Genomic DNA, 26,038 nt, shown 5'->3' with positions numbered 1-26,038 from the left:
CCCTCCAGGGTAGGACGTTGAGGTTACTTTTTAGGTTTTTGGTCGCATAGAACAATCAGGACAGCAGAAGAAGGGTAAAATATAAGTAATAGAGAAAAACACACCTTCTCTGGTGACGTACATGCTGTTGGGTGTGCTCGCAACCTCGTCCGCAAGGGACTGCCAGTCGCACTGCGCTTGCTGTTCGGGCGCGGGGTTAGCGTTGTTGTCTGGAGAAAAATTATAAAATGATTATGACATTGATCTTAAGTCATATGTTTGACGGCCAGCTGAGATATTCTGGCTCACAATCTTGCCATCAAGTAGTTTACCCACTCTTTTGATATTGAAATATGTAGATATCAAAACAAATCTGAACGCTATATGAGTGGATCAAACTTAAATGCCGAATAATTAAAATGACTAGAATATTTTTCAGGGCAAACCCATTTTGCTCTCGAAATCGATGATAAGTTAAACATCGAAGAAAGTAAAAATAAAGTAAAGTCTTTGCTCTGAAATACGCACTAGATTTGCTGTCAGTTCAAAATCTATGACTGGACGAAAATGAGAAGGGAAATATTCCCCCAAATCAGCTGATCAAGAGTCATATCATTGACAGAAAACTGTGAGACGTCGACCATTGGTTCAAAATTTTCTTAGGACTGAAATTGACTATCTTAGATAAGCTGTTATTTTTATATATGGTTGCAGACTCCAGCGACAAGCTTTCTTATAGGGGTTGTCGACGCCTGGAGCCATGGACCGAACTACTTTCTCTCGCGGAAGGAAAATAAAACTGGCTGAAACTCTCGACGTGGCGCGCGAGGCGTGTGATTATAGTCTCGGTTTTAAATAGCAGAACCTTCTTGTGAACTACGTTAGAAAGAAAAACTTAACAACACAACAAGTGACACAAAATTTCGTTACCATTTGTGGTGTCCTCAGTCTGTGACTCTCGCTGGTGTCCCGGCATGGTGACACTTGTCTGGTTCCGGACAGCAAACTAGATACGTCCTGCCCCGAACAACAGGCTCCGCGGTCTGAACGTACCCGGAGACCAGACCGATCCCTACCGTTACTTCACAAGATTGATATTCGAAGATAAAAGCTACCAGTACTTTACACAGTAGACACAAATTACATGAACACTTAATCAATTTGGTCGCTAAAGGTCGCTATCTTTCTGAACAGTATGAGCAGGCTATTGATGTATACTTACAATCGTCTATCTGATCCAATCACGCCTACTCTATTCTGCTACTGTAATTGTCTCGATTGTTTTTCAGACATTTTGTTGATTATTTCTTTTCTTTTCAGGTTTCAAAACTTTTTGATTAGCAATACATGTGTGTCTAGAAAACAAAGAAGCTTGTTTTCAATCCAATCTGTAACCATGCTGACATGAGAGACTTGCGTTCTGTTTGAAACATTTGAGCTTTGAGCTGATCTATCATCAGATCAACGCATAGTTTGAGCTCCGTTGAAAGCAATCTGAAAAATCACTTGAAGCGTGTCCTATCTTATCTTCCTACCTCTCAATGAACTCCATCATTGCATTTTGCAATTTTGCAAATTGCCCAATTTTGCAATATGTTTAAGATTTGTAAATGATGATGACATGAAATCGTTTCTTTGTGTTTTCCAAAATGCCCATAAGTGAAACATTGTGACGTTTTGATAGACGATTGCTTTATTGAGCGACAACATACAGACGTCATAACCGAAGCTGACACCAGCCGAACTGATGTATATGCGCAATTGGAATGAAATCGTACAGAACAATAATCATGCATCTTGGAGGCTTCATCGTAAAAATGACATTCAAGATTAACTGGTTTTAAATCTCATTTGATACATGACATCATGTGTAGGTTCCTTCCAAATAATAAATACAGAATATACAGTTTTATGTTCACGATGGGGACATTTCCAGATTCACTACAACTTCAACCAGATTTCTGGTCTTTAGCGCTGTTGATTCTTGCAAGTATTTAAGTATGTTGCAAAACATTTTCACATAACAGAGGTACATAGTTATGCAACTGAACACATATTGTTACTCACATATTACATAGACAGTTAGTGGCAGATCTAGAAACACAAAAGCTCATACGCTGTAGTATCAAGCGTTGATAAATAATAATTTCATTTTCTTTTGAGATATGATGAAAATATCACTGTAGAAACATCTAGATGTTGTTGTATGAACTTTTGTGAAAAACGTTTTCAGTACATATCTCTCTAGCCGTCTTTGCATTGAGTCTAGAAAGATAGTCAAAACAGTGAGCAAGGTCTGTGTCTTTGTCCGTGGTAAAATCAGTGAATCGAAACTCTCGCTTTTTCGCGTAATGGCACCATTTCGCGTCATCGCGTTGTTTCGCGTGATTTCGCGTGTGTTGTAGCGCCAGTTCTACACTGCTTTCGCATCAGCTGATCTAAGGATGCTGCAAATACAGTGCCTGAAATGATAACACTTTCTTCACTGACAGCCATACTTTTCTCGTGTTCGAAATAATAACACACGCTTCGAAGAACTACCAAGGTCACATGTATATATATATATATTAAGTAAAGACGCCATTTTGCCGGGAGTCAGACATCAGAACTCAGAGAAACGCAAAGACGGGTGCAGCTCCATTTCACAGATGACTCCGCAGTCGAAGGGAAAGCGGTCGGAGCGGGGCAGACCTAGCGTGCTCTCGCAGAACTTCATGATCTTTTCTCGGTCGAAGGTTTCCGGCGCGCTGAAGAGCAGGTACACCTTCTCCTTGGCGTGGAAAATGCAGATTTGCTCCACGTGGTGGGCCACGTGATGTTCCAGGGAGGTCTGGTCGGCGGCGTGCAGGTCGATGTGGTAGACCAGGCCCGCCGAGGCGCTCCACCGCGAGCACAGACTGACTCCGGCCGGCTCATTCTTGCCGATGGCGATGTATCTCAACCCGGCGGTCCTGAGCTGGAGGGAGTCGGTTCGGCACATGTTGTATGGGTGCATGGACACCTGCCCGTAGTCCTTGTGCAGCAGCTGGCGCAGGTCGTCGTCGCTCAGCCGGGCGGCGGTGTCCTGGGTGCACGGCTGGAGGGAGAAGATCTGACCCTTGAAGTGTTTCCGATCCACCGGCATCGGCATCCCCTCAGGCTTCGAGAAGAACAGGTAGTGCTGGGGAAAAGAGACAAGGAATCATTGTGGGCGGTCTCAACTGAATATCCTAGGCAAGGACAATGATAGAAGCATGGGTAAGGGCGAGAGCACAGCAAGTCTTAAACTGCGACGCTTTCTATTTCTTGATACGAGTGCTAGAAGATACAGGTAGTTGTCTATTATATACAAATGACGCAAGGAACAATCACAGACTATAACTTACCACGTTGTAGATTTTCTTCATCCTCTCCTCTGGGAACTTCTTGAAGATTGGGTTGGGATTGTTCCAATTCGACAAGAGCATTCGTTGTTTCAGCGTCACGGTTGGGTGTCGATATTTCATGTATCTAGAAAAGAAAGAAAAATCCACGTATCGTCATTTAAGTATCCTCTTTGGTTGTAGCTATATACCAGACATCTCTATCGGAGTACAACTTCCCATTTGCCCCCTCCTCCCATTCAATCATGCAACACATAGTGACCCGTCCCAAGGTCGTAGCCGACGCAATACGAACCAAAGCTATCGATTACCACGCACAGCAATGCTGGTGTTGGGTGATGTCACTTACAACAGAATGAATTGTTATACAATAGGTGCGTTGATTCCTCACCAAGCAGATGCTGAAAGAAATGTTTAAAGGCTTACCTGTCCAGGTGTTCATCCAAGTGCCACATGATGTTCCGTCCTCGGTAGTCTGGGTCTATCCGCAGGTGTTTGTTGATCATCGCTGTCTTGTCTCCCGCCATCACGGCTGTATATGCCCCCACCTGGAAGGTGTATATTCAAATTATATGAGCTATATATGAGGATCTGACTAACTGGTCTGCCAAACGTTAATTATCAAGATTGCCTTTGGGTGTGAATTGTTCAAATATGTACTGGGGCTAGTTATTATCATTATTATGCTACTACCGTGGTATATGTATCATCAGTACTACACACATACACGTAATGCACATACCAATTTCCCCTCATGTTCGGCCACGTACACTGCTGCATCTTTGTCCACCTGATACTCGTGGAAGAAGTACGGGAAGGGATCCACCCCGTCGAACAACCCTCGTGATAGATGCAGGATCTGTCCGAAATCCTCGACCGTAGCCAGGCGGTACGTCAGCTGCTCGGCCGGAGGAATGCTGGGTTGATCCGCGTTGGTACAGAGCAGTCTGGGGGTCAAGTTCACATCCCTGTACCGGCAGAAATATTGCTGCCCGACGGAGAGAATTCTAGATCGCAGCATTTTGCAAGCAGTCTACTTGAGACGCTTGGAGGGAACGAAATTTTGAGACGTTTTGAGTAGCGTCGCGTCTTCGATCTTACATGACAGACATGTAAGCAAAGCTGTTCAACTACCAGACATGAACCACCTTGACCTCTTACGCAGGCGCAATGGATACCTGAATGGGGACGGTTCATTTCAGTTTAAGGAGCAGCTTTGTTATCATCCCTCCATAAATCACTGTATTGTAGTCCCCCAGTCTGCTGTCGATATTTGCATTTCTTAATTTTTTTCGTTAACAATCGCCGTATATACATGCGCAGTTCTCTTTACAGCGTTCTGTAGGTCCGACTGTTTAGTCTATTTTAGTCTATTCATATTACTATGATAAGAACACTCTGTACATAACGCTACATTTTCAAGAAGAAACAAATGCATATGCATATAAATGTTTGAAAGCAGTGTCACTTTATTAGCTATTCAAGTCATCTCTACCCATGCATCACGCGATCTATCTTTTAAATATTTGATGTATCGAGACAATGTTTACCACAATGATAATACTCTAGCTGTGGATTTGTTCGATTGTTTGAAAGGCAATATTTTGTTCAATTTCTCTACGTGGGAACATATCTATTGAAACATAACCGGCCCACTATCTAACGTTACCTGTTTTTATTCGCCCACTCTATGTATATTGTACACGGTTCGTCCCTTACGCTAATAGCCTATGGCTATACCGATATCGTCACGTACGCCTTAAGATGACCTCAAGTTACTTTTTCGTAATGGTAAGCCGATATCTGAACGTGCACATTACGACCCCTAGCGGACGACTCCATAAAGCACGGCCAAATTTCTACGCACTATTTATACGATGCAAGAACGTCACTGAATATCACACTTCTACCGCACACATTCCCGCAGTTAATGACCCTGAAATAATAATGACACTTCCCGAAAACCATCCATCAATGCTTCGTGAGCACTTAATCTGTGCTCGTGTGCGTGTCACTGAGACAGACTCTTTGTTATCTTCTGACATAGACAACGACAGGCACGCAGTCACTCGGGGGCAAGTCACACCTGGTCAAATGTCAACCATTACTGACATTCGTGTTATTTGTCCTTGAATTTTACCATGATGGAACAGCCTAAAGCACGCGTTTTTGATTGCTTTAGAGGAGGAAAATAAGAGTGTGAATGGCTCAAAATAACCATATTTCCCAAGTTGAAATGCTATTGTGTTGTACGATCAAGTTCTAATGTAAGGGCGTCGTCCTGAGGTTCTTACGAGTCACGTGCTTTAGGTATGATAGATAACTAGACAGGAACGAGTCTTTGTTCTCAGTCGCATCGTTTATTAGGGAGTGGCAGAAATCTGTGCTTAGTGAAACATGGCGACTGTAAAACGTCTAGTTCTTGTAGCGGTGTGTTTTTCCCTTCTCCTTATTGCAGATGCACAGTTTCCACGCGCGTGCACGGATGCTGTGAGCTTCGGGCGGCGGGAGTGTTGTCCTATCCCCGCCGGGTTCACGGAGCCATGCGGCGGCGCAGGCAGAGGGCAGTGTGGCAACTTCACCGATCCGACTCCGACGAACCAGACGGGATGGCCCTCCACCTACAACACGGACGACCGCCGCCGCTGGCCGAGCGTGTTCTTCACACGCTTCTGTAGCTGTGAGGGAAACTATGCCTGGGCGGACTGCAGCAGGTGCAAGTTGGGGTTTTACGGCCCGAACTGCACCGAGACGAAAGTATTGACCAGGAAGAACGTTCTGAACCTGACAGCTGAAGAGAAGGCCAAGTTCGTCGCTTATGTCAACAACACCAAGTACGCACAAATCGATTACGTGGTGGCCAGCGAATCCTACGTGAATACAAGCGTCGTCCCACAGTTCAGGAACGTCTCTGCATATGATTATTTTGCCTATCTGCAATATTACGCATCATCTTACAGCGGTCTTGACTTTTCTCACCGTAGTGCGGGGTTCGCGACGTGGAATCGCGCCATGTTGCTGTTATTTGAACGGGCGGTCCAGGAGGTGAACGAGGACGACAACTTCGCGCTGCCGTACTACGACTGGACCGAGTCGCCATCGTGCAACAGCTCGAACGCCTGCAGCAATGATCTTGTGGGTGCGTTCAACGCGAGAGGGGCCCTGGACGACATATCGGTGTTTTCCCGCTGGGAAACCGTGTGTGTCAGGCCCAACACCACAGAGGCTGAGCCGTGCGACGTGAATGTGAAAACAGGACCCATCATCCGAAAGGCAGGCGGTAGTCTTCCAACAGAAGAGGAAGTGAATTTTGCTCTGAGGTTTACCACTTTTGACAAAGCCGGCTACAATACAACTTCCGACTGTAGTTTCCGAAATCTTCTGGAAGGGCAGGTGAACACAGGAACAGGCATATATGACCCTACCAAGTACGTAGTGACCAAACGATGAATATAGATTATAATATTCATATCTGAATGTTTGTGTATATGTGACGGAAGGCGGATATGGATTTGTGCCTTAAGATTGATGTTTGCAAGGCTATTGGCAACTTTTCTGACGACCTGTTTGTGATAAAGGGTCAACTTTCCACAATAGCTCATACAATTTATGGTAAATCAAATTAGAATTGTAATTTTCATGTGTGTTGTGTTGTTGTCGTCTCCCTGATGTCTGGCGCTGTTCTTGTTGTTGTTGTTGTTCACATTGTACTGTCTTGTGGCACATAGGTTAGCAAGTTTCCTTGCTGTCTGTATCAGGGTGTCTTTTACAGGGAGGGGTTGCTAACCCGTCCCCTTTAATTACATGCATTCGAGGCACCTCCTCGAACACGGGACCCCAATTTTGCATCCCTTCTGAAAGACGGGTTCAGCGCCAACCGAGATGTCCTTCCCTGCATTTGAACCGGGGTCTCCCAGTTACCAACTAATTGGAACCAGGGAACATGAGAGACATTGTCTATAGCAGTGCGTGCGCTAATAAAGGACCTTTTGGAGACGTGTTCAAGATTATAAATGCGTTCTTCTATATACTTCCCCAGGAACTACCTGAACGAACAGGTACACCAGAGCCTGGGCGGGATAGGAGGGACCATGTCTCAGCGGTCGCACGCTGCCAACGATCCCATCTTCTATCTGCACCGCTGCTTCATAGACCACATCTTTGAGAAATGGATACGAAGACACAAGTGAGCGTCAGATGTTTATCTCGATTTAATCAGTTTCTACTTGTGGGATGGTGTGTAGTACTGTGTACAAAAAGCACTACAGTACTGCGAAAATGGGTGATCGGTTTTCCTCATGTTATCCTGTTTGAATAAGCGCAGATGACAATGCTTTTTTTTTTTCAGTGTTTCCGTTGAAGATGCCCTGCCCGCGTCAGGCGCCGCACCAGGCCACAACCGTGAGGAGAACATCGTGCCGTTCTTCCCGCCTTTCCCCCACGCTAGCCCGTACAAGAGGTCCACCGAACTGGGATACGATTATGCTGATATCAACAACAACGGTATGGTTGGATGTTTTGTTGAACAAATGATAAAAAAAGTCGATTTTAATACACGTGCCCCTTCCGTTTGATTTCCATTGTGGTAAACATTTTTTTAATTGAAATATGAGAAGGTTAACGTTCCGTTTTGATTAACCCTTGTCCTGCTGAACCCATATGTATATGGGTTGCAAATGACAGAGCCTTATGATAATTAATACTTTACCGTCCACAGGAATGAGTGGCAGTAACATTGGACCCGACGACTGCCCTGTCCCTCCGACCACACCTCCCGCCACACCTACCATGCGTGCAGTGACCACCGCACCTGGTCGTGGCGTCACACCAGGGCTGATTGTGGGCTTCTGCGTGGCGGCTGCACTAGGTATTGCAGCTCTAGGACTGCTTGCCTACTGCGCAGTATCTAATAGAAATAAGCCTGCCAGTTAAGGCTAGAAGTTTAATGGCAAAGTTAGGAGGTATGTCCGCTACTACTACTGTCTGTAAAGCTTGCGCTTAAAGCTGTTTTTGGAAATGTGAATGACCATAATGCCCTCCAAGTTGTGTTTTCTTTTTAGAGACAGGAAATTCTAAATTTGATAAGCATCAGAATAAACTACGCAGATATCTTATTACATGTAGTCTTAAATGAAGCTGGTGTGTACATGTAGTGTGCGGGAAATGTAATTTCTTATTTTGTCTAATTTTTACTGATCAATTTTCCATAATCATCAATCAACAGCACAAATGTAAATATACACAAGACTTATTACATGTTCAAAAATAGACACTTTATTACTCGAAAATACCGGAGTGACTCACAATTAATTCAACGTCGCAAGTTTTAACAATGGTTTCTACCAGATAGTCGTTTTACCAGATTGTTCACGAGAAGTAATATAGTACCTACAGCTATCCATGTGTACATATGTCAAATGCGATCAGTTATAGTTCTGCGTTGTCCTTAGTTACATACAGGTAGGCAGCGTCTGTTCAAGTTACTTGGTGATCAGCATATTAACGTCTGTTTTCAATAACTGAAAAGAGTCTGAAGCCTTGTTGTGTGTTTCTGTTACTTTATATCGATATCGATTCTATGCATTATGATTTCAACTTGGCGATGAGGCCACAAACATCTCTGTCTGAAAACCGCAAGTTAGTTATATTTTTGGACGTCATCTGTTGAAAAGTATAACGCAAACAAGCTCTATCCACGTCATTGCTTTACAACGATGACTTGAAACGAGTCCTGGTAACGGATACAAATATCAAAAGCGCAAATGGAACAAGTGGAACTGAACATGTCTTGCGGACGTACACCATACATATTAGCCTCGCAGATAGATGCATATAACACCTTTCTCTCTTTGAGGCCATGTAAGCTGTCACAGGACCGGTTTTTATTATGTACTTTTGCAATGCCTCATGCGATAGTCACTGGCACTGCAGATAGCGCAAATCAATACATAATTTTAGAAACTAGACACAACGGACATTGCGAGATTTTGTATAGCTCGCTGTCCTCCGTCCTCCGGTAAGGCCATACTTACGGCTATTTCAATATAACCACCACTTTTGTCAGTACTATTTGTACAATAAAACAGCCTACAGCCCAGCATAAGGGCCTTCTATAGCCTTCTACCAACTATCATGAGGGTAACACCCTTCAAGTCACCATACACCTTGCCAAGGGTAACCATCTTGTTCCCCAAGTCATAGATGTGCTATGTTGGAAAGGTACTACTTTTCCAATTCAGTCCATATTACCATGCTGGATAAACATTCGTCTCGTAGATATGTTCATTCACAACACAAGTACTGTGCGTCAGCGCAGTCTAGCGACAAAGTGTAAGACTGCAGTCAGCCATACCAGAGAAGCTTTGTACATGTACAATGACGCCCTCCAGTGCTATGTCAATCTTGAACAACATGAGGGCCCGGGAATCACAATGCGACTATTTGCATCAATGACATGAGGACGAACAGCGCCAGACTGGTACCGGCGGACCCTGCCGTACTTCTCGGCTCGGTCGTCTCTGACATACTCTCCACCACGTCTTCATGCTCTGCAGACACAGGGGAAACACCTGTTAGATTTAAAAGTTTATTTACGAAAAGTTGTTGTACGTAGTGTTTGACAGCATGCCGTCATATGTCTATGTTTGTAGGGTTTTCTGTCAAACATCGCATTGATCGATCTACTGAAAATCGAGGCTGACACACAAATGTCAAGAAATTAAAACCGGGAAACTGTTCGTAATTTACACCATATTTTGTAATCACAGCACAGTGGTATCCTCGTGGCTATTCTAAAAGGACCAATGACTGTTTAGAAACAGTCTGCAAGAGAAAAGGCTGGGGTCTAGTAAAAAGGAGATGATACAATAAAAGTGTTATCCTTGTCGCCTGCAGAGATTTCTAAATACTTTAGTCCTTACGGCAGTTTTCTCCGTGGAATCCGTTCATACATGTGCATGTGCAGTCGTTCACTGTGTCCAACACTCCCCCATTGTGACAGATCTTCCCGCCACAGCAAGTATTTCCACTGTCTTCAGACGCAAACGCTGCAGGAGAGAGATGTTTTCAATGCTGCGAAGAACTAGCCAGCGTACATCCCAAACACATCAATAACTGAATTTATAGTCAGATAGATACAACGTAGAGATCGAGAACATATGTACTCTTAAGTTAAGCTTTTTCTAATGGCTTTCCTCATATAGTTTGGGGGAAAGTCGTCATTAGTATCAGGATAAATTCCCCTCAGTTTGAGACAGAAAATAACTGGTCAGTGTGTTGATGTCGAAGGCAAAATTCATTGACCCCCACGGCCGGCTAAAGCCCCCGGCCACATCTCCTCTTACCGCAGTATCCACACATCTCAAATTGCCGCAGTACCCACACATCTCACTTACCGCAGTACCCACACATCTTCACTTACCGCAGTACCCACACATTTCCAATTGCCACGGTACCCACACATTTCCACTTACCGCAGTACCCACACATTTCCACTTACCGCAGTACCCACACATCTTCACTTACCGCAGTACCCACACATTTCCAATTGCCACGGTACCCACACATCTGCACTCGCCGCAGTACCCACACATCTCCACTTACCGCAGTACTCACACATCTCCACTTACCGCAGTACCCACACATTTCTAATTGCCACGGTACCCACACATTTCCAATTGCCGCAGTACCCACACATTTCCAATTGCCACGATACCCACACATTTCCAATTGCCACGGTACCCACACATCTGCACTTACCGCAGTACCCACACATTTCCAATTGCCGCAGTACCCACACATCTCCACTAACCGCAGTACCCACACATCTCCACTTACCGCAGTACCCACACATTTCCAATTGCCGCAGTACCCACGCATCTACACTTACCGCAGTGCCCACACATCTGCACTTATCGCAGTACCCACACATCTCCACTTACCGCAGTACCCACACATCTCCACTTACCGCAGTACCCACGCATCTACACTTACCGCAGTGCCCACACATCTGCACTTATCGCAGTACCCACACATCTCCACTTACCGCAGTACCCACACATCTCCACTTACCGCAGTACCCACACATCTCCCTGCAGCCGGTCTGCAGCATGGATAACCTACCGCAGGCGGCCTGCGGGTAACCCGGGTTCTCATAGCAGCCGGCATACGTGTTGTTACACAGATCTGTGGGACACAGGGAAGACGGTGGTCAATGTGATCCTTCATACATCACAAGAATAGTAGTATTGTCGTGGCACACACAAGATGGTCGTTAATGTTGTCATCAGTTCAGTCCTCAGTGTTAGATATATAAAGGCAAAGTGAGAGTTAACATATTCTCATAAAGACGCCCATCAAAGAACAAGAGAATATGTAAAATTTTGCCAAGACATTCTCTAGCTTACTGCTGCGATTAGAACTTGCTCCGAATGTGTCGCATACGTACATTATCTGATCGATTTTACATGTAACACACAGACCAGAAATAATTGCACAGGCGTGTGGATGTGTCACTGTAGTTTTGTCGTATACTTCTCTTAATTTTCGTTGTTGATTTATCCGAATGTCTTTATCTATACTTTTTACATCCCTCCTGAATTTTCTTTTCCTTTTCAAACACGCAATTCCTCGTGGTTAGTCTTAGTCATGTGTCGACCCCTGACCTGCACAGTCCAGTCCGTCCCAGCCGTCCTTACAGCTGCAGGTACAGGTGTCTGTGTCCAGCTCACCGCAGTTCTGGCACACCAGCGGGCAGTCTGGGGCAGGAAAACATGTATATATCAAGTCTATAAGGCTCCCATAAAACGGATACTCCGACAAGACTGACAAAATCGTGCTCTTGGTCTGGACAAAGTTCCATAATGCTGTTTATTCTCGTGTGGCGTGACCTATGAAGGTCATGGAAAGGTCAACATGAAGCCCTCGTTAGAACAGTACTTTCACTTGTAAAGGTGGAAACTTTCATGTCTGTCCGCCAAGAACGGCGGAAGGGAGGTGGGGTAATGACACACAAGGGACCCTTCAACTCTCCGAGACGGTGTATTTCAAATTCAAAACAAGCATTCTAACGGAAGCCCTTCATGGTGTCCACCACTTAGTTGTTAAAGCCGTTACGTGCAGATAAAAATATCGAGTCCAAATGACATGCGGTGCGGAGCCCAGGCCAGAAGGTCGGGTGTGCGAAAGTCTGCGTAATTGGATGGAAAATGACTGACTTCAACTCATAGGTCGACTGTAAGCCTCGCTACTAATGTTATTTTAGCCAGTGCTGCACCTTGAATGTATAACTAATACGTAATGTATTCGCTTTTGAAAGTCCACCAGTCTGAAAGCTGCATTTTCAGTTCATGCGTTGAAATGTACAAATGGTCGTCTTTGAAGTGCCTAAGATCTGGTAAGCAGGCCTCTTCGCACGCAGATCCTCAACTTACTCCGCACCCATAGATGAAAGCCAGTCCTGTTGCAAATAAAGTCTGTATTTCGGAGTGAAATGTTATCACGTGGACGTAAAGCGGCGTTTTTCTTCTACTTGCAACGTGACTTTTTTGCCCTCACTACACAAAGTCATCTCTCTGACGATTTAACGGACTATTGAGCTCACACTGCCCCCCTTGTCCAACCTCCTTCTATGGGAAATAAATATTCGGTTTCCTGGTACTTGCGTCTTTTAAATTCGCTGAGACGCCGATCATTCTACGGGCCGAGTGTAGAATATGGTGACTTTTCCGGTTTGTCCCATTACATGTTGGTCGTGGGTTTTTCACAAGAAACTCGTGCGCTACAAAGTGGGGATTCTGGGAGGCATTAAACGTCGCCAGTGCAACTCGTATCAAAGAAAAACATCCATTCAAGGATAGAAGGCAATGTGATGATAAAAGGCAATGGAAGGATGTGCCGTGATAAGTGTTTTTAACTTAGATCGCTATGGAAATGAAATAGGTGTTCAAAAAGCCCCGACATCCTATTATGCATTCTTGATATGTCTAACGGCATATTCTTAAATTGTTTCAATAATGTTATGAATCAATCTACTTACCACAATCTCCGTCTTGGCAATCCACTGAAACAAAGAGAAGAGAACGCAGATGGTGAAACTGTAACCATGTAATACGTGTAGTATGGCCTATACATAATTGCTTATCAAAACCTGAAATGTCATGATGGAAACCAACGGTATGAGATCATGTACGGTAAGAAGAAACACGTCAAGTTGGTTTTCTTACATGGTTTTCCTTTGATGCTCAATAAAAGAAGAAAAGGAATGCTAAGCCCATGCCATGTGTTTTGTATGCATCTTGGAGTCTACTAGTGTTCTGGGCACGTAATGTCGACAACTCTTGAAGTTCAGGACGCCAGGGGCTCTGCTCTTCCTTATCTCTTCTCCATTATCGGATGAAGGCGGACGTTAAGGCTAAACTACCTCAGTAACTTAACATGCTGCGTCTTCCCTGCTGACAGTGCATCATGTCCTGACGTCTGTCCGGCTAAATCAGCATTGATTGCCGCACTGCAATTTCTAATCTCCCTCCACACGTCAGTGAGTAACAGTGGGGATACTTTGTCTCCGGCGCTGTGGACAGTCCTACATATCTGAAATCGAAGTCTATCCTGCCGGAAGACCGAATGTTGGGCACTTGACCCTGAAGTGACTAATCTGTGCGCCAGACGTCGGGAGATGAGGCCAATAGGGGTGACGTGCCCCAGGAAATTGGCATGATTACTTGGAGAGATGAACCTCCACGACGGAGATTGTCTTGGACAACTCTCAACTCCGCCCTGCAGAGAGCAGTAGGGCGCAGTCCGGGGTGTGTCATCAGTTGACCCATTGGTCTTCAGATATCAACGGGTTACGTTATTCTTTCTATCAATAGACCTGGCGTACGAATGTGAAAAATAAACCAGACTGTTTTGACGGTGGTGGCGGTATAAAAATGACGATTGAAATGGTAGCAAGGAGAGAAAATTAGCAAAAAATGAATGTTTGTATATATATATATATATATATGTAAATGTATATATATATATATATAGAGAGAGAGAGAGAGAGAGAGAGAGAGAGAGAGAGAGATCTAGAGAGAGAGAAGAGAGAGATTTATCTGTTCTTACGCGATAAAACATAGGCGTTTTAATAATGACTTACGTGTTGGGCAACTCTACATATGATATGATTACGGTGAAAACTCGTTGATCCGTCATTACCCATCGTGCCGTTTGTACAATTATGACATTTGTACAAATTGTCCATTTGTCATCCAGAGACGAGATGTACAATTGTACAACCAGAACTGCCTTAAGATGAGTAGAAATGACGTTGTATCATAGGCGTCCCGGCATCTCTATCACGTGTAGACATCTCTTAATAACACTTCGCTTTACTCTCAATTGCCTTTCTGATTGCCACCGTGAAGCCAAGTACCTACCGTGATTTCCCCATGGTTCCGTTTTCTTTGTGTATCTGTGCATGGTAGTCTTGTAGGACTGACATATAGGTAAGGGAGTGATTGGATGAGACGCAGGGGTGCCACAGAAAGGGACGATAACATAAATACATCTCTGAAGAACTTTTTTCACAACAAAATTGACACTCGATACCACTGGGTAGGCAGAAAAGTTTCCAACAACTTGGTAAGTAGGGCAAGTACGGTTCGTAATTTTTCGTAGCTGTACACTTGAAACCACATTGAAAGCACTCGATGGAATGAGATCTAAAAGTAGAGACTTTAGCGGTAGACCATCCCTGGGGGCGATTAGTATAAACTTATGTTGGTTTGAAAAACGGCACCATACACCACTAGGGATGCGTCTGTGGTTTCATATACCATGATTGTAGTACTCTCAGATATGCTATACGGTGTGTAAAGGGCATACATGTAATACTTTCACTGAGTAACCGACAGGTAGACATACCGCATAGTCCGTGGTCGCACCACCCCGCGCCGCTGGCGCACTTCGTACAGGCTGTCCCCACTTGGTACGGGGGGACACCTTGGTGATTACCACTGTAAAAAAAAGACATTATTTCATCACCAATATTTGCAGATAGATTCCTCTTATGATTAGCTGCAACACGAAGTCAATGACTCGTGTTGATTGAGGTGAGTGTCTCTCCGGGACCATGGGCCAGTTCGTTTTTGGTAAAGTTACTGATAAAACACTGCAAAGATTTATTTCCCTAATCATTCCCCCGAAACTTACAACCCACACATCGAAGATTATCCTGAAATATGATACGAGCACTATTTACGAGATCAGCAAAAGCTAATCTCACGAAGTAATTACAAGCAGATCACATGCTATTCGGTGTAACGTGTTTTGCACAATTTAAAGACCTCTGCACGATTTAGATCCCGGCTGGCTTTCCATCGATTCTGCTGTCTCCGACGCTGTTAATAAATATGGCCATTATGAGCATATAATACGTTAGGACTATAATCAATATGTTTTTGAAGTGTGCCCAAATCTAGTTTCATAACGACCTTGAATTGTCCTTGGATAGGACGTGTAGAGAACGGGAAGCCGGGCACAGAGATGGCCTTTAATAAATTAACCTGCCTACAAATCCATCCTTCTTTACAATATTGAACATGTGAGCTATCGATTGGTGAAAATACGAGGGAAAGTAATTATGGTGCCCTCGTAACCCTGAATAGATTCCTGACATTCCGTGAAACCCATCCCTGCTCGTGGGTTGTAATTGTTACGGGTACCGACGACTGTATATCTGGCCAGAAAGTCAATAGCCGAACCAGGCCTACTGAAAATCCCATTTATGTTGATCCACTGATTCTCTCAGTTGGCCTGATTTCGGCAGAGTGAATCAACGCATGTATTTTTCCTGTTTTGTCTATCTATCCAGACAGAGCGGTCACTTTAAGGTCATCTCTAGCCTTTCTTACGATCGAGTCCGGCAGGGTTAGGGTCGACACGGTCAGGTGCTAGATAAATGTGACATGAATGTTGAGGTATGACCAGGCCATAAGTGGGACAGACGAACGCCGGGGATTCCATAGCTAAAGAGACTTTTCCTCTGATTGTCGTTGTTCAAATCCTCGAGCTCATACAGTATGTTTCTGACTGTCTAGTGTAGGGTAGATTGAATATCAATCATAAATTTTTAGCCAAATTGCTACTTCCCTGTAGTCCCCCTGGAGTTCTAGGCAAGTAATGTGAGATGTAGACGTAGACAGAATCGTGGAGCCGCGCTAACATCTACCTACACATACACTCCGAACAAGAAAACAAGACGTATATAAACGATGAGACCGCAAGAAGATAGTTTGATATGAATGTGTATAACACATAGACTATTGATCGTGTCTCTACTATCGTGGTGAGCAGGCTACTTTTGTCAACATTACCCGAACATTAACTATCCATGGATTCTCATGTGACAGCCCAATTTTCTATAGAAAAGACTGCTATTACCGCTCTATCGATCACATCTAAATTGGTGAAAATTTCTCTTTTATTTGTCTTTCACCTGCGGTTCAAAGGGTATATAGGTCAAAGCACGTATGGAGCTGTAAAATATGTGTGTGTTAGATATGCATAGAGGGGCGCCTCTGCTTTGATATAGGTTGAAGAGAGATACAAATGCGGGAAGATCACCATGTTTGTCACACTAAGTCAGAACTGATATGTCTAAAGAGGCAATGAATAATGGGGAGGAGAACAGAGGCGAAGGGTCGGAACAACAGATAACCTTTCAAAGGCCGAATCAACCTGAGCACTTACATGGATTGAAACGCCGCGCATAAACACGCCTAAGGGAACGTTTGTTTAAGGTGTCAGCATTCTCTTTCAAAGTTAGTTCAAGGCAATATCATACAGGTGCAACTTTTTAAAGGTATAAAATGCCATGCACAATATTTAGAGGCGAGATTGTTGATTTCACCGAACTTTTAGAAACAACAAGCTTATAATCTGTTATGTTTAGGTGATGAAATACTTGTAATTGGTGTGAAGTATAAACCGGCTCTCTAACATTGTATGTCTGAACCCCCAAAATGTACAAGACGTAGTGATAGAACCCTTGCACAAGAGGTAACAGTTGTAGGAGAAATAGTGGGCTCAGAAACCCTGCTGTGCATTGTATGAAAGCGATGACGCCATGCAATATGTCTTATTTCCTACAGCAATCCTCTATCCGGACCTACCTCCCCACGCATTAACAACATGGGACAAGGGGGGCAAAGTGCCCATGGGAGATCATGTGTTAAATTCCGGCGCCGAGTTAGCGAGGAAAAGGTGCTCAATCCCCCCACACTTGAACTTTATGATTGCAGGGAGGCTTTTAGTAATTTCAAATATTTCTGCTGATATTCGGCGGTTACGCGATGCGGCACAGAGGTGGAATATGTTGACATACGCATTCAGGTTTGTAGATTGGTGAATCTCCAAGGCCTCGCCCGCAGGGGATCAGGGGCAGCCGAATATGCGAGATTTGAGTGGATCATTCGCAGCGTCTTCAAACATCGGGCCTGCAATCTTCACCGAAGATGATTGTGTTTTCCTAGTGACCTTCTGTCGTGACCTATCAGAATAGGGCCAGGTTTGCCCTCCATATATTCATTCGAAGGAAGGGGAAGCGATATGCGTTGGATAAACAAAACGCCATGTCGTGACATCTTTGTTTGATGTATTTGGATGGCGTGATCATGAATTTGTCATGATTTGTAATGAAGGTGCACAAGGCAGCGTACTCAGTTGCTTTCTCCTGACTTTAGAGGTGATGACAGTCACGACCTTGGTGCTGAATTGATGGCTATTCTCATAGGAACAAGGCGTGGAGCAAACAATGGAACAGAAAGCTTATCATTTTACACCAAAACGGGACAATTGTAGCACATGGTTATTTTTATTTTGCCATCTTCAAGGCCTCTTTGCGTGTAGATTCAATACATACAACTACTTATCGTGTGGGCAGCTAATGTCTTTTCTAGTGAATAAGTAAAGACGCCTCGGGGAGTGGACTAATATCCCTAAAGACGACAAGGAGGTGTACGTGATAGGAATGTGATTCTTGGCTTGGCTACTTGAATTCAACGAAGAACTGATCACTCATGATAACGACGTGCAGAAATATCTACGATGTCATCCAATGGGTACTTATGGGTCAGGCGAAACTCACTTTTCCCTTGTGATATGCCGCAGTCATGATGTTGATTCAGTAAATGCATATTGCTATCATCGGTATTATCCTATGTCATACGAAAATCCTCAAGTTTCTTAATCAAATCTAATTTGCGCATTCCAATGAGCTCCAGAGAGGGGGGCTGTTTTTCGCACGTAGATAGCAGCACACTGAAAGACAACAGGAAGACGCGGGTGCTTAATTATTCAAACATGAAAGGGGAGCATGGCTTGTAAATAACAGAGTTACCCTCAGACAAACGGGGATCAATTCTATCTAGATATATGATCATATGTGCACTTAATATGATTAGTGCCTGTCACAACTCATTTCAGTCCTGTGTTACATAGATATCTGCATGGCGTAGAGGAAAAGCATGTCAATTGGCAGACTTCTATTGTAGTGTGTAGCTGTGATGTATGATGTCGACACGTCCCCCTGACCCTGCCATTTGTTCATGGATACATGATAAATATGTAACGTCATAGAAGGAAAGTTGCAGACAGAATAGTTGTACTGTACTATTTCGGATAGATCATGCGATACTCGTTTTGAGTTCAAGTGTCATTTGAGTTTGAGGGTCAAACCATGCCATCAGTTTAACAATAAATATATATATATACTGACATATTTCATTATAAAATCACATTTCTGTTTGTGGTTATGGACAAAAATATACGATATGTTACCATCCTCTCCGTTGGTTCAATTTTACCTTAATTTTCAACTCAACCAACGCCCTTCAAATATTCCTGATGTTATACACGCGGCGACCACCAGTATGGCGGCTCCACATGCAGAAATGTTGTATAGCTGTAGGCAAACGTAGAAGTAGGACTTTACTATTGTGCTTTGCTGTATGATACTGGACAGTTATTTCCGCCTGGGGGTATCAACGACAAGCTAGAACATATCCTAATTAGAACATTATTCCTAAAGTATGAGAATAATGGTCACACTCCTTCAATGGGATTTAGAACATCATTGGTGAAATAGTCTTTTTTGGTATGGCCAGTTGAGTCTGACGTGCGAACGTGGTCAGTAGTATCATAATCAGAAGATGTGGTATCATGAAGACTACGTTGATTACCGCAAAAGAAGAATAGTTATTTTTCTTCCATGTGTCACAGATAGCCGATTCGAAGTTTGGTTTCTGATATATGTTCTGCATAACGCGGTAGAAAAGCACATCAGACAATACGTCTGGTCTAACACCGTAAAAACCCAGCCTTTCCGGGGCATTTGAAATGACGTCTAATTCTCTCAATTTGTACCTCACAATGTTGTCTTTTAGAAAAAGGTAAGCACGTTGCATTCGTGGAATTCGCGATACTAGAAGGTATTATAGACTTGAACAATACGTTCCTTGTAGGTATGTTGATGTACATATTTCACGGCGTTTTCCTCAAGATGGCAGCTGCCGTACTTACAATATCATAATACATTAAGGTCTTATGCTGCTTATAGGGCCCCTTCTCATACAAGCATGTGGCTATCTCTGTCATTTCCTTGACACAGGAAACAGCATGGATTCAGGGTAGCGTGGACAGGGTTTCATGAAAGATATCTCCGAGAAACAGTCAGGTGTGTTATATGCTCACCGGAGTGGGTTCAAGAGAGGGATTACATCATGCGCGTGTCTTCGGGCCTGTCGGCTTTGGCGGAGTCCCTTCCAGTCCGTTCCGAGGAGCGCTTATCATATTCCTGAACCCCCGGACTAAATGTTATGTCTGTAAGGGAAGCTAGGGAAGGGATATAGAGAGTAGAGATTACTTCCTACGTCACCCGGGGAATGTGAAGGATAGACAGTATATAAAATAAACCATGGCATGTGTTATCTCCGTGGACTGGCAGTCAGAGGTCACTAGGAGTCACGAACATCACGCTAGCTGAACACGCAGCGGGGATTATATCTTATTCAAGGAGAAGAACATAAAACCAGATTTTCAATTTTCTCCTGTAGATGTTTCTCAATATTTCATGTATATATAAACCCCGGCTTGCACGATACTGGAATGGCCCGAAGTTCACAGATCAGGTCTTCGGTCGGCCCCGTGTTGGAGGAAATATCAAGTTCTTTGAGCATGTTAAAACTTGTCGATAACAGTAGGGGTCCACTATGGTGTGCTCTAGCTAAATTCGTGGGAACGTTACAGAATAATCTCTACCGTCGCTAAGCATCAGCATCCTCGTTCACCAGGACCCTTCCGCTCCACGTTACATCGCTCGCAGAAAGGGCCCTGGTAACACGGGATGGCATCCATGGTTTTGCAGGTCGACGAGACTTGCTGATGAATAATTAATGAGCTAACCCTTATTTGGGACAAACGGCAGTTGTAGCTCATGAATAGTTAATGAGCTAACCCTTATTTGGGACAAACGGCAGTTGTAGCTCATGAATAATTAATGAGCTAGCAGTAACACGTAACCTGATTGGTTGATAGCTTCCCAGCGTTCTTTGCGCGCTTGCTTCCGATGAGAGGAAGCAAACGGGTTTTAACCCCCCTGATTGGCTGAAGCTGTTTTGGTGGCGATATCGTAATAACCATGGATGCCATCCCGTGTTACCAGGGCCCTTTCTGCGAGCGATGTAACGTGGAGCGGAAGGGTCCTGGTGAACGAGGATGAGCATCAGTATCAACATGTGTTACTCATACAGAAGGCTATGATGTAACGGAAGAGGGTTAGATACAAAAATTTGATCATTTCTTTCTGTTGCTTATCACTAAGAGGTGTCCTGCATAACGTATCGCCTGGAACAACCATTTTCCCGCTGGACATAGAATCACATCACACATTTTCAAAGCAGGCATTTCCTTCACAACTTCACTAAACTAGTGGAAACGTCGCTGTTGCGTAAGCAGCGCGTTTGTGTCATCGACCGCGCCAGCAACATGTGTGAGGATGAAATGAAAAGCTGTAGTCTGGTAATTTTGCTAAATTACTCTCCTGTCAGGAGCCACGCATTCTGACGGATGCTGGTGCCCAAGTCAGGATAAGTTACAGAGTCCCACTTCATCATCAGCAGACAACTTAACACCTTTACCATAACTGGGGGTAATGACGCAAGTGTTGGTAAGTGAGAAGCGGGACTCCCATTACTTCCCATAAGGCAAGCCATCCATCAAAGTTTACAGCGAACACACTGTTGGTACTACCGCAGGTCTGGCTTAACGGATAAGGTTCTCCTAAGGAGTTAAGTTGTAAGGTTTTAAGTTTATCACCATACACCTGTTACATGTGATCCTTCAGAGAGAAAAAAAGAGAGTTTTGAGGAACAAAACGTGCGAACAAAAAATACCAGTAGTTATGGCAATGTACAGCGTTGATGAGTTTATTGTTATTTGCAACACCACAAAGGTAAAACAATGACAAGAACTAGAATTCAGTGACCTCATATATAGTGCAAATTGACATAATCTATGCATGGTGAAGTTCACCTTCAACTAACTCACACATGTCAAAAGTATGAAATTCCCATCGTTTACCACTAATGGGTTCTGACATTTTCATATCAATTATGCAAATTAGCTGTGGAAGTACATGTTTGTTACATGTATTAAAGTCCTATTATGGAAACACTGAGATAATAGCTTTTCTTCATTACTTATGCAAATCAAGACCTTAATTTGCATAACTTACATCTAATTGTGTACATCTCTGGCCAAGCTACCTGCATGCCCAAAATGATGGAAACCCGTAATTCCTTTCTTCAGTTATCCTCTTTGGAATATTTTGACAAAAACAAAACGCCCCTGTAGTTCCTGAAGTTAGTGCTAGTGGGCCCAAACCTTCACCACTTTGTTCTGATGTCAAAACCTATTTGCCATCCAAGCGTCAAGACCATAGCATGTCTGGGACAACAGATACATTGACAAAACTGATGGAATTTTCTTATTAATTATGCAAACGTTCATCTAGCTAAGCTACCTACATGGTCAAAATCATGAAAATCCGTTTTTCCCCTTAGTTCGTTATTTTGTTGGCACACACAAACGCTGCGGAAAATATATCCTCCATAACAATTAAAGGCAGTAAAAACAGCTTTCCACAGTTTGGGGAATCGAGACCACGCATCACGGTTTAGCACAGAGGAATTCAAAATTCTGCTCCCTCTTTTATGGGGGAAAAATTCACACCGCCCTTTTCAAACAGAAAGGACCTTTACATTCACCGTAAAGCGACGTCTAGTCGATCGATTGGAAAGAACGAGGCCTTAAAAAGATTCTTGGGAAATATAGTCCATCACAGCAGTCAATATTCCCTTGGGCACGACCTTATGCATGGGGGAATTACAGGAACTCACAAGATCGGGAAAACGATTTCCCATTGGCGTATCTATCCTCGCTAGACCGATGGGAAAGTGTGCTTGAGGCATAGTCTCTGTCTCGTAAAGTACGTCCGTTTAACCTCCAGCTAGGCATGACTTATCACAGGGTCCTGAACTAAGATCAAAGTTATTGCACTCAGCTTCAGCGGTTGGAAGACTGATAGAAATTGTCAGTTCAGTGGCCAGGAAAGCATCTCTACCTCTCACCCAACCGGATATTTCACATCCTTCAAGTCACCTGTTACCATCGTAATCTCTGTGATCATTCAAAAGTATCTGCCTCGCAACGGCATTTCGCAAATGGCTTACGGGAGAGCAATATATTCCAGAGACCGGCTCACCAAAGCTTTGGCAACGAAGGTTCTCATTGTGGATGCCAGTCCGTATAGGTCAGATAACCCGCTCTGTCCTCTCATCGTGAGGATGTATGCATCTGGCTGGTTTAGTGCCGTGAACTTTACAAAAAGGTTCGGGATCACTTACTTTTCCAATGTCGACGTCTGACGATAATATCAGAATATGAATTTCAGATGACGGTCAGGTGCAAAAAGAGACCTCGGAGTGAATTGCACAATTCTTAGGAACTTCATGTTTTTACTAGTACTTTTAATAAAGGAATATTAAGAAGAAGAAAAAATCCGCATAGCCGAAAAATTGGTGCCATTCAATAGTATATATACTAGAATCTGTGTGAGAAAAACTAGTGGATTATGTTTGCGCAATATTGTCTGTTTGATGTATCATTTATTACAGTAATTATAAACCGATGTTTCGCGTCCATTTGTCATACATCAAGTTCCGTCATCCATACAGCCTTCAAGAACTACTCTATATTGCCACAAGCTCTCTAAAGCTTCGCTTTCATAAAGAACCTAAGAATCATAATGCCTTGTGCTATTCTCATAAAGAAGATAGAGTACAAGTGTATCCATTTCATTTTGGGTTCATATTACTACTCCGGGCGGGATTTTGACAGTCGTCTTAGCTTCTAACTTTCTTCTCTCTCAAAACTCAAAACAGACGACATCTAGATGATAAAGTCGTGCTTTGACTTTACAACATGTGCTGTGACGTCGACGTTACAACTGTAATGAGCACAAGATATGTCCTATATAAAGTATAACTATTACTAAACAGCTAAGATTAATAGTTACGTCAGTTACCTGCCACATGTGCGGCATTTGAGAGGAAATACTTTGGAATCTTTGATATTTGTTAAAAGGACAGGAATATTGGCATCGATAGTAATGTACAAGTGCGTTTGCTTAAATGGCAAATCACATAGAAGAGAGAAAATTCTGCCCGCATAAAACTTTAAGGCATTTATAGAATAAAGTTACGCGTGAACTATCAGAAATAGCTACATTTTGTCAGTGGTCGGTGTGCTTATAAAATATGATAGTCAAGCTTAGCTGTACAATTTTTTCCTTCTTGCCTTGCTATCATTTACTTGAACATCGAGCTATTAAGTTCTGATTATTCATACAGAGACATAAACCAATTATAGGCATTGTAGATGCTGCAGGGAAAAGAAGGGTTGGTTAGGACCTTTGGTCTGAATCCAGTTCAATCAATCTCAAACGCACTCACATTTATCCCCCATATACTGTTGCATGTATAGCGGCCACAGGGATATCGCCGATAATGTCACGCAGACAATATTCATTACATCCTATTACAGCAGAGCACTTGTGGCAGACCCTCAAGTTTACTTTTCAGCATCAGCACAGCGTTCTTATCTCTCGTGAATCCCATGAGTTAGTTTTTACGTAAAGCCTTTTCAGACAAAGTGGCGTCTTGGTGGAACTCCATCCATCTTCGACACGGGATCCGAACTCCTCCATTCTTTACACAGACGCCCTGAATATGATAAAGTCTAGCGGGTACAAAGATAATTTCAATATTCACCATTGGTGTCAAAACGGTGCAACAGGGTATTGTCACCTCGTTACAAACATCCCACCGGTACTCATTATCTTCCACTTTAATTGGTTCTCTTGTCCCTGTTCTACGGTATGTATGAGACTATCGGTGACATCGTGATGCGATTGTCGGTTAGCTCCTGCAGGTGGAGTAGGAAGACGGATGATAGAGTATTTATAACAGGAAAAAAGCTCGCTAACATGGAAAGATAAGGGGGTAGGTAAGTTGGTAAACTGTGTTTTGTCGCCTTTCTTTAGCCATACGGAGGAGTTGACTGAACGATCTATCATTGTGTGTAAAATATCATCTATATTCTTGCTCTACACCTTAGTTTACATGAGATTTCATGACAAATAACTCCGTTTCCGCCGTTTCATCACAGATATTTTGTAATTGGGGATACGAAATTTTCTTTATTTCGACGACAGGCGCATTAATTCATTTTGCCCGTCTAACTATGTTTCAATTATCAGATTTCAGTTTAATTCAAATGATCTAGTCTTTACAATGTTTAGCAATGCATATTTGACAATTTAGTCATTAGATTGCCATTAATAATAGAATCGTTTCGTTCATTAAACGATTGCTTCATTTATCAGACGGTCTGATTTATGCTTAACCAAATACTGAGGCAGTCCCAACCATTTAATCTTCATTACTGTCGAATTTTATTTGTACACCGAATATTCGCTACACTTTTACGTAGAATCCATCCAGATTTCCGGGACAGACATTTTCTAGACAGATATCGTGCAATATTACACAAAAAGTGTAACATCTGTAACTTTTATTTGATCCTGATTTTTCCCATGACTCAGGCATATGATATACGGAAAATTGTTATCCATATAAAGTGACTATCTAGTAACATTCCTCAACTTGACCTCAGACCTTAGTCCGTCAAGTACCACCTTCATCTGTAACACTTGTATGCAGCCAACAGCAAAGCGAAACGACTGGTTCGCCTTTGGCTTCTATGTTTCCTAGGGTTCATCACCCTACACCGAAGCTTTGAGATAATGAGCTCCCATGCCGATCCGTCCTTGTCTCCTGAGCATATAGTATAACGATAGCATATAGCTATAGTATAACGAACACATTGTCTTTGGCAGAAGGTATTTTGGGTTCCCAATAGATATTAATTTACATGTTATCTACAGTAATTTCACATACGAAGGAAAGAACCCGCTTCAATTCAGAGTGATGTCCTGCGGTATATTTCCTTTCAAGTGTGGACCGCACCTGAGATATCGATGGACTGAGTTTCATGTCTTCACTTCACCCCCTGCTGGGACCAAACCCATTGAAGAC

General features: G+C 43.3%; 3 protein-coding genes across 3 annotated transcripts in view; 1 reads left to right on the top strand and 2 right to left on the bottom strand.

Moving 5' to 3' along the window:
• Positions 1-2,571: 2,571 nt before the first annotated feature.
• On the bottom strand, positions 2,572-4,517 carry LOC136439120 (histidine N-acetyltransferase-like). Its single transcript, XM_066434317.1, has 4 exons — positions 4,084-4,517; positions 3,768-3,889; positions 3,345-3,468; positions 2,572-3,139 (listed from the first exon to the last, which is right to left on the bottom strand). The coding sequence occupies exons 1-4, from the start codon at positions 4,360-4,362 to the stop codon at positions 2,582-2,584; spliced, it is 1,083 nt and encodes a 360-aa protein (XP_066290414.1). The 5' UTR covers positions 4,363-4,517; the 3' UTR covers positions 2,572-2,581.
• An 884-nt stretch (positions 4,518-5,401) lies between these two features.
• Positions 5,402-8,876, top strand: LOC136439118 (tyrosinase-like). The gene is made up of 4 exons (XM_066434314.1): positions 5,402-6,769; positions 7,381-7,527; positions 7,690-7,844; positions 8,059-8,876. The coding sequence occupies exons 1-4, from the start codon at positions 5,739-5,741 to the stop codon at positions 8,271-8,273; spliced, it is 1,548 nt and encodes a 515-aa protein (XP_066290411.1). The 5' UTR covers positions 5,402-5,738; the 3' UTR covers positions 8,274-8,876.
• The window catches only part of LOC136439119 (cysteine-rich venom protein-like), a 43,693-nt gene continuing 26,357 nt past the window's right edge, over positions 8,703-26,038 (bottom strand). The window contains exons 4-9 of the mRNA XM_066434316.1: positions 15,249-15,340; positions 13,378-13,401; positions 12,005-12,097; positions 11,412-11,525; positions 10,262-10,387; positions 8,703-9,889 (exon numbers count right to left, since the gene is read on the bottom strand). Of these exons, the coding sequence (XP_066290413.1) occupies positions 9,768-9,889; positions 10,262-10,387; positions 11,412-11,525; positions 12,005-12,097; positions 13,378-13,401; positions 15,249-15,340 (571 nt within the window). The 3' untranslated portion in view covers positions 8,703-9,767. The remainder of the gene's footprint in view (positions 9,890-10,261; positions 10,388-11,411; positions 11,526-12,004; positions 12,098-13,377; positions 13,402-15,248; positions 15,341-26,038) is intronic.

Source organism: Branchiostoma lanceolatum, chromosome 7 (genome assembly GCF_035083965.1).
Source record: "Branchiostoma lanceolatum isolate klBraLanc5 chromosome 7, klBraLanc5.hap2, whole genome shotgun sequence".
NCBI classification, from domain to species: domain Eukaryota; kingdom Metazoa; phylum Chordata; class Leptocardii; order Amphioxiformes; family Branchiostomatidae; genus Branchiostoma; species Branchiostoma lanceolatum.
The sequence above is the reverse complement of the archived record's forward strand: the minus strand, read 5'-3'. Positions and strand labels throughout refer to the sequence as shown.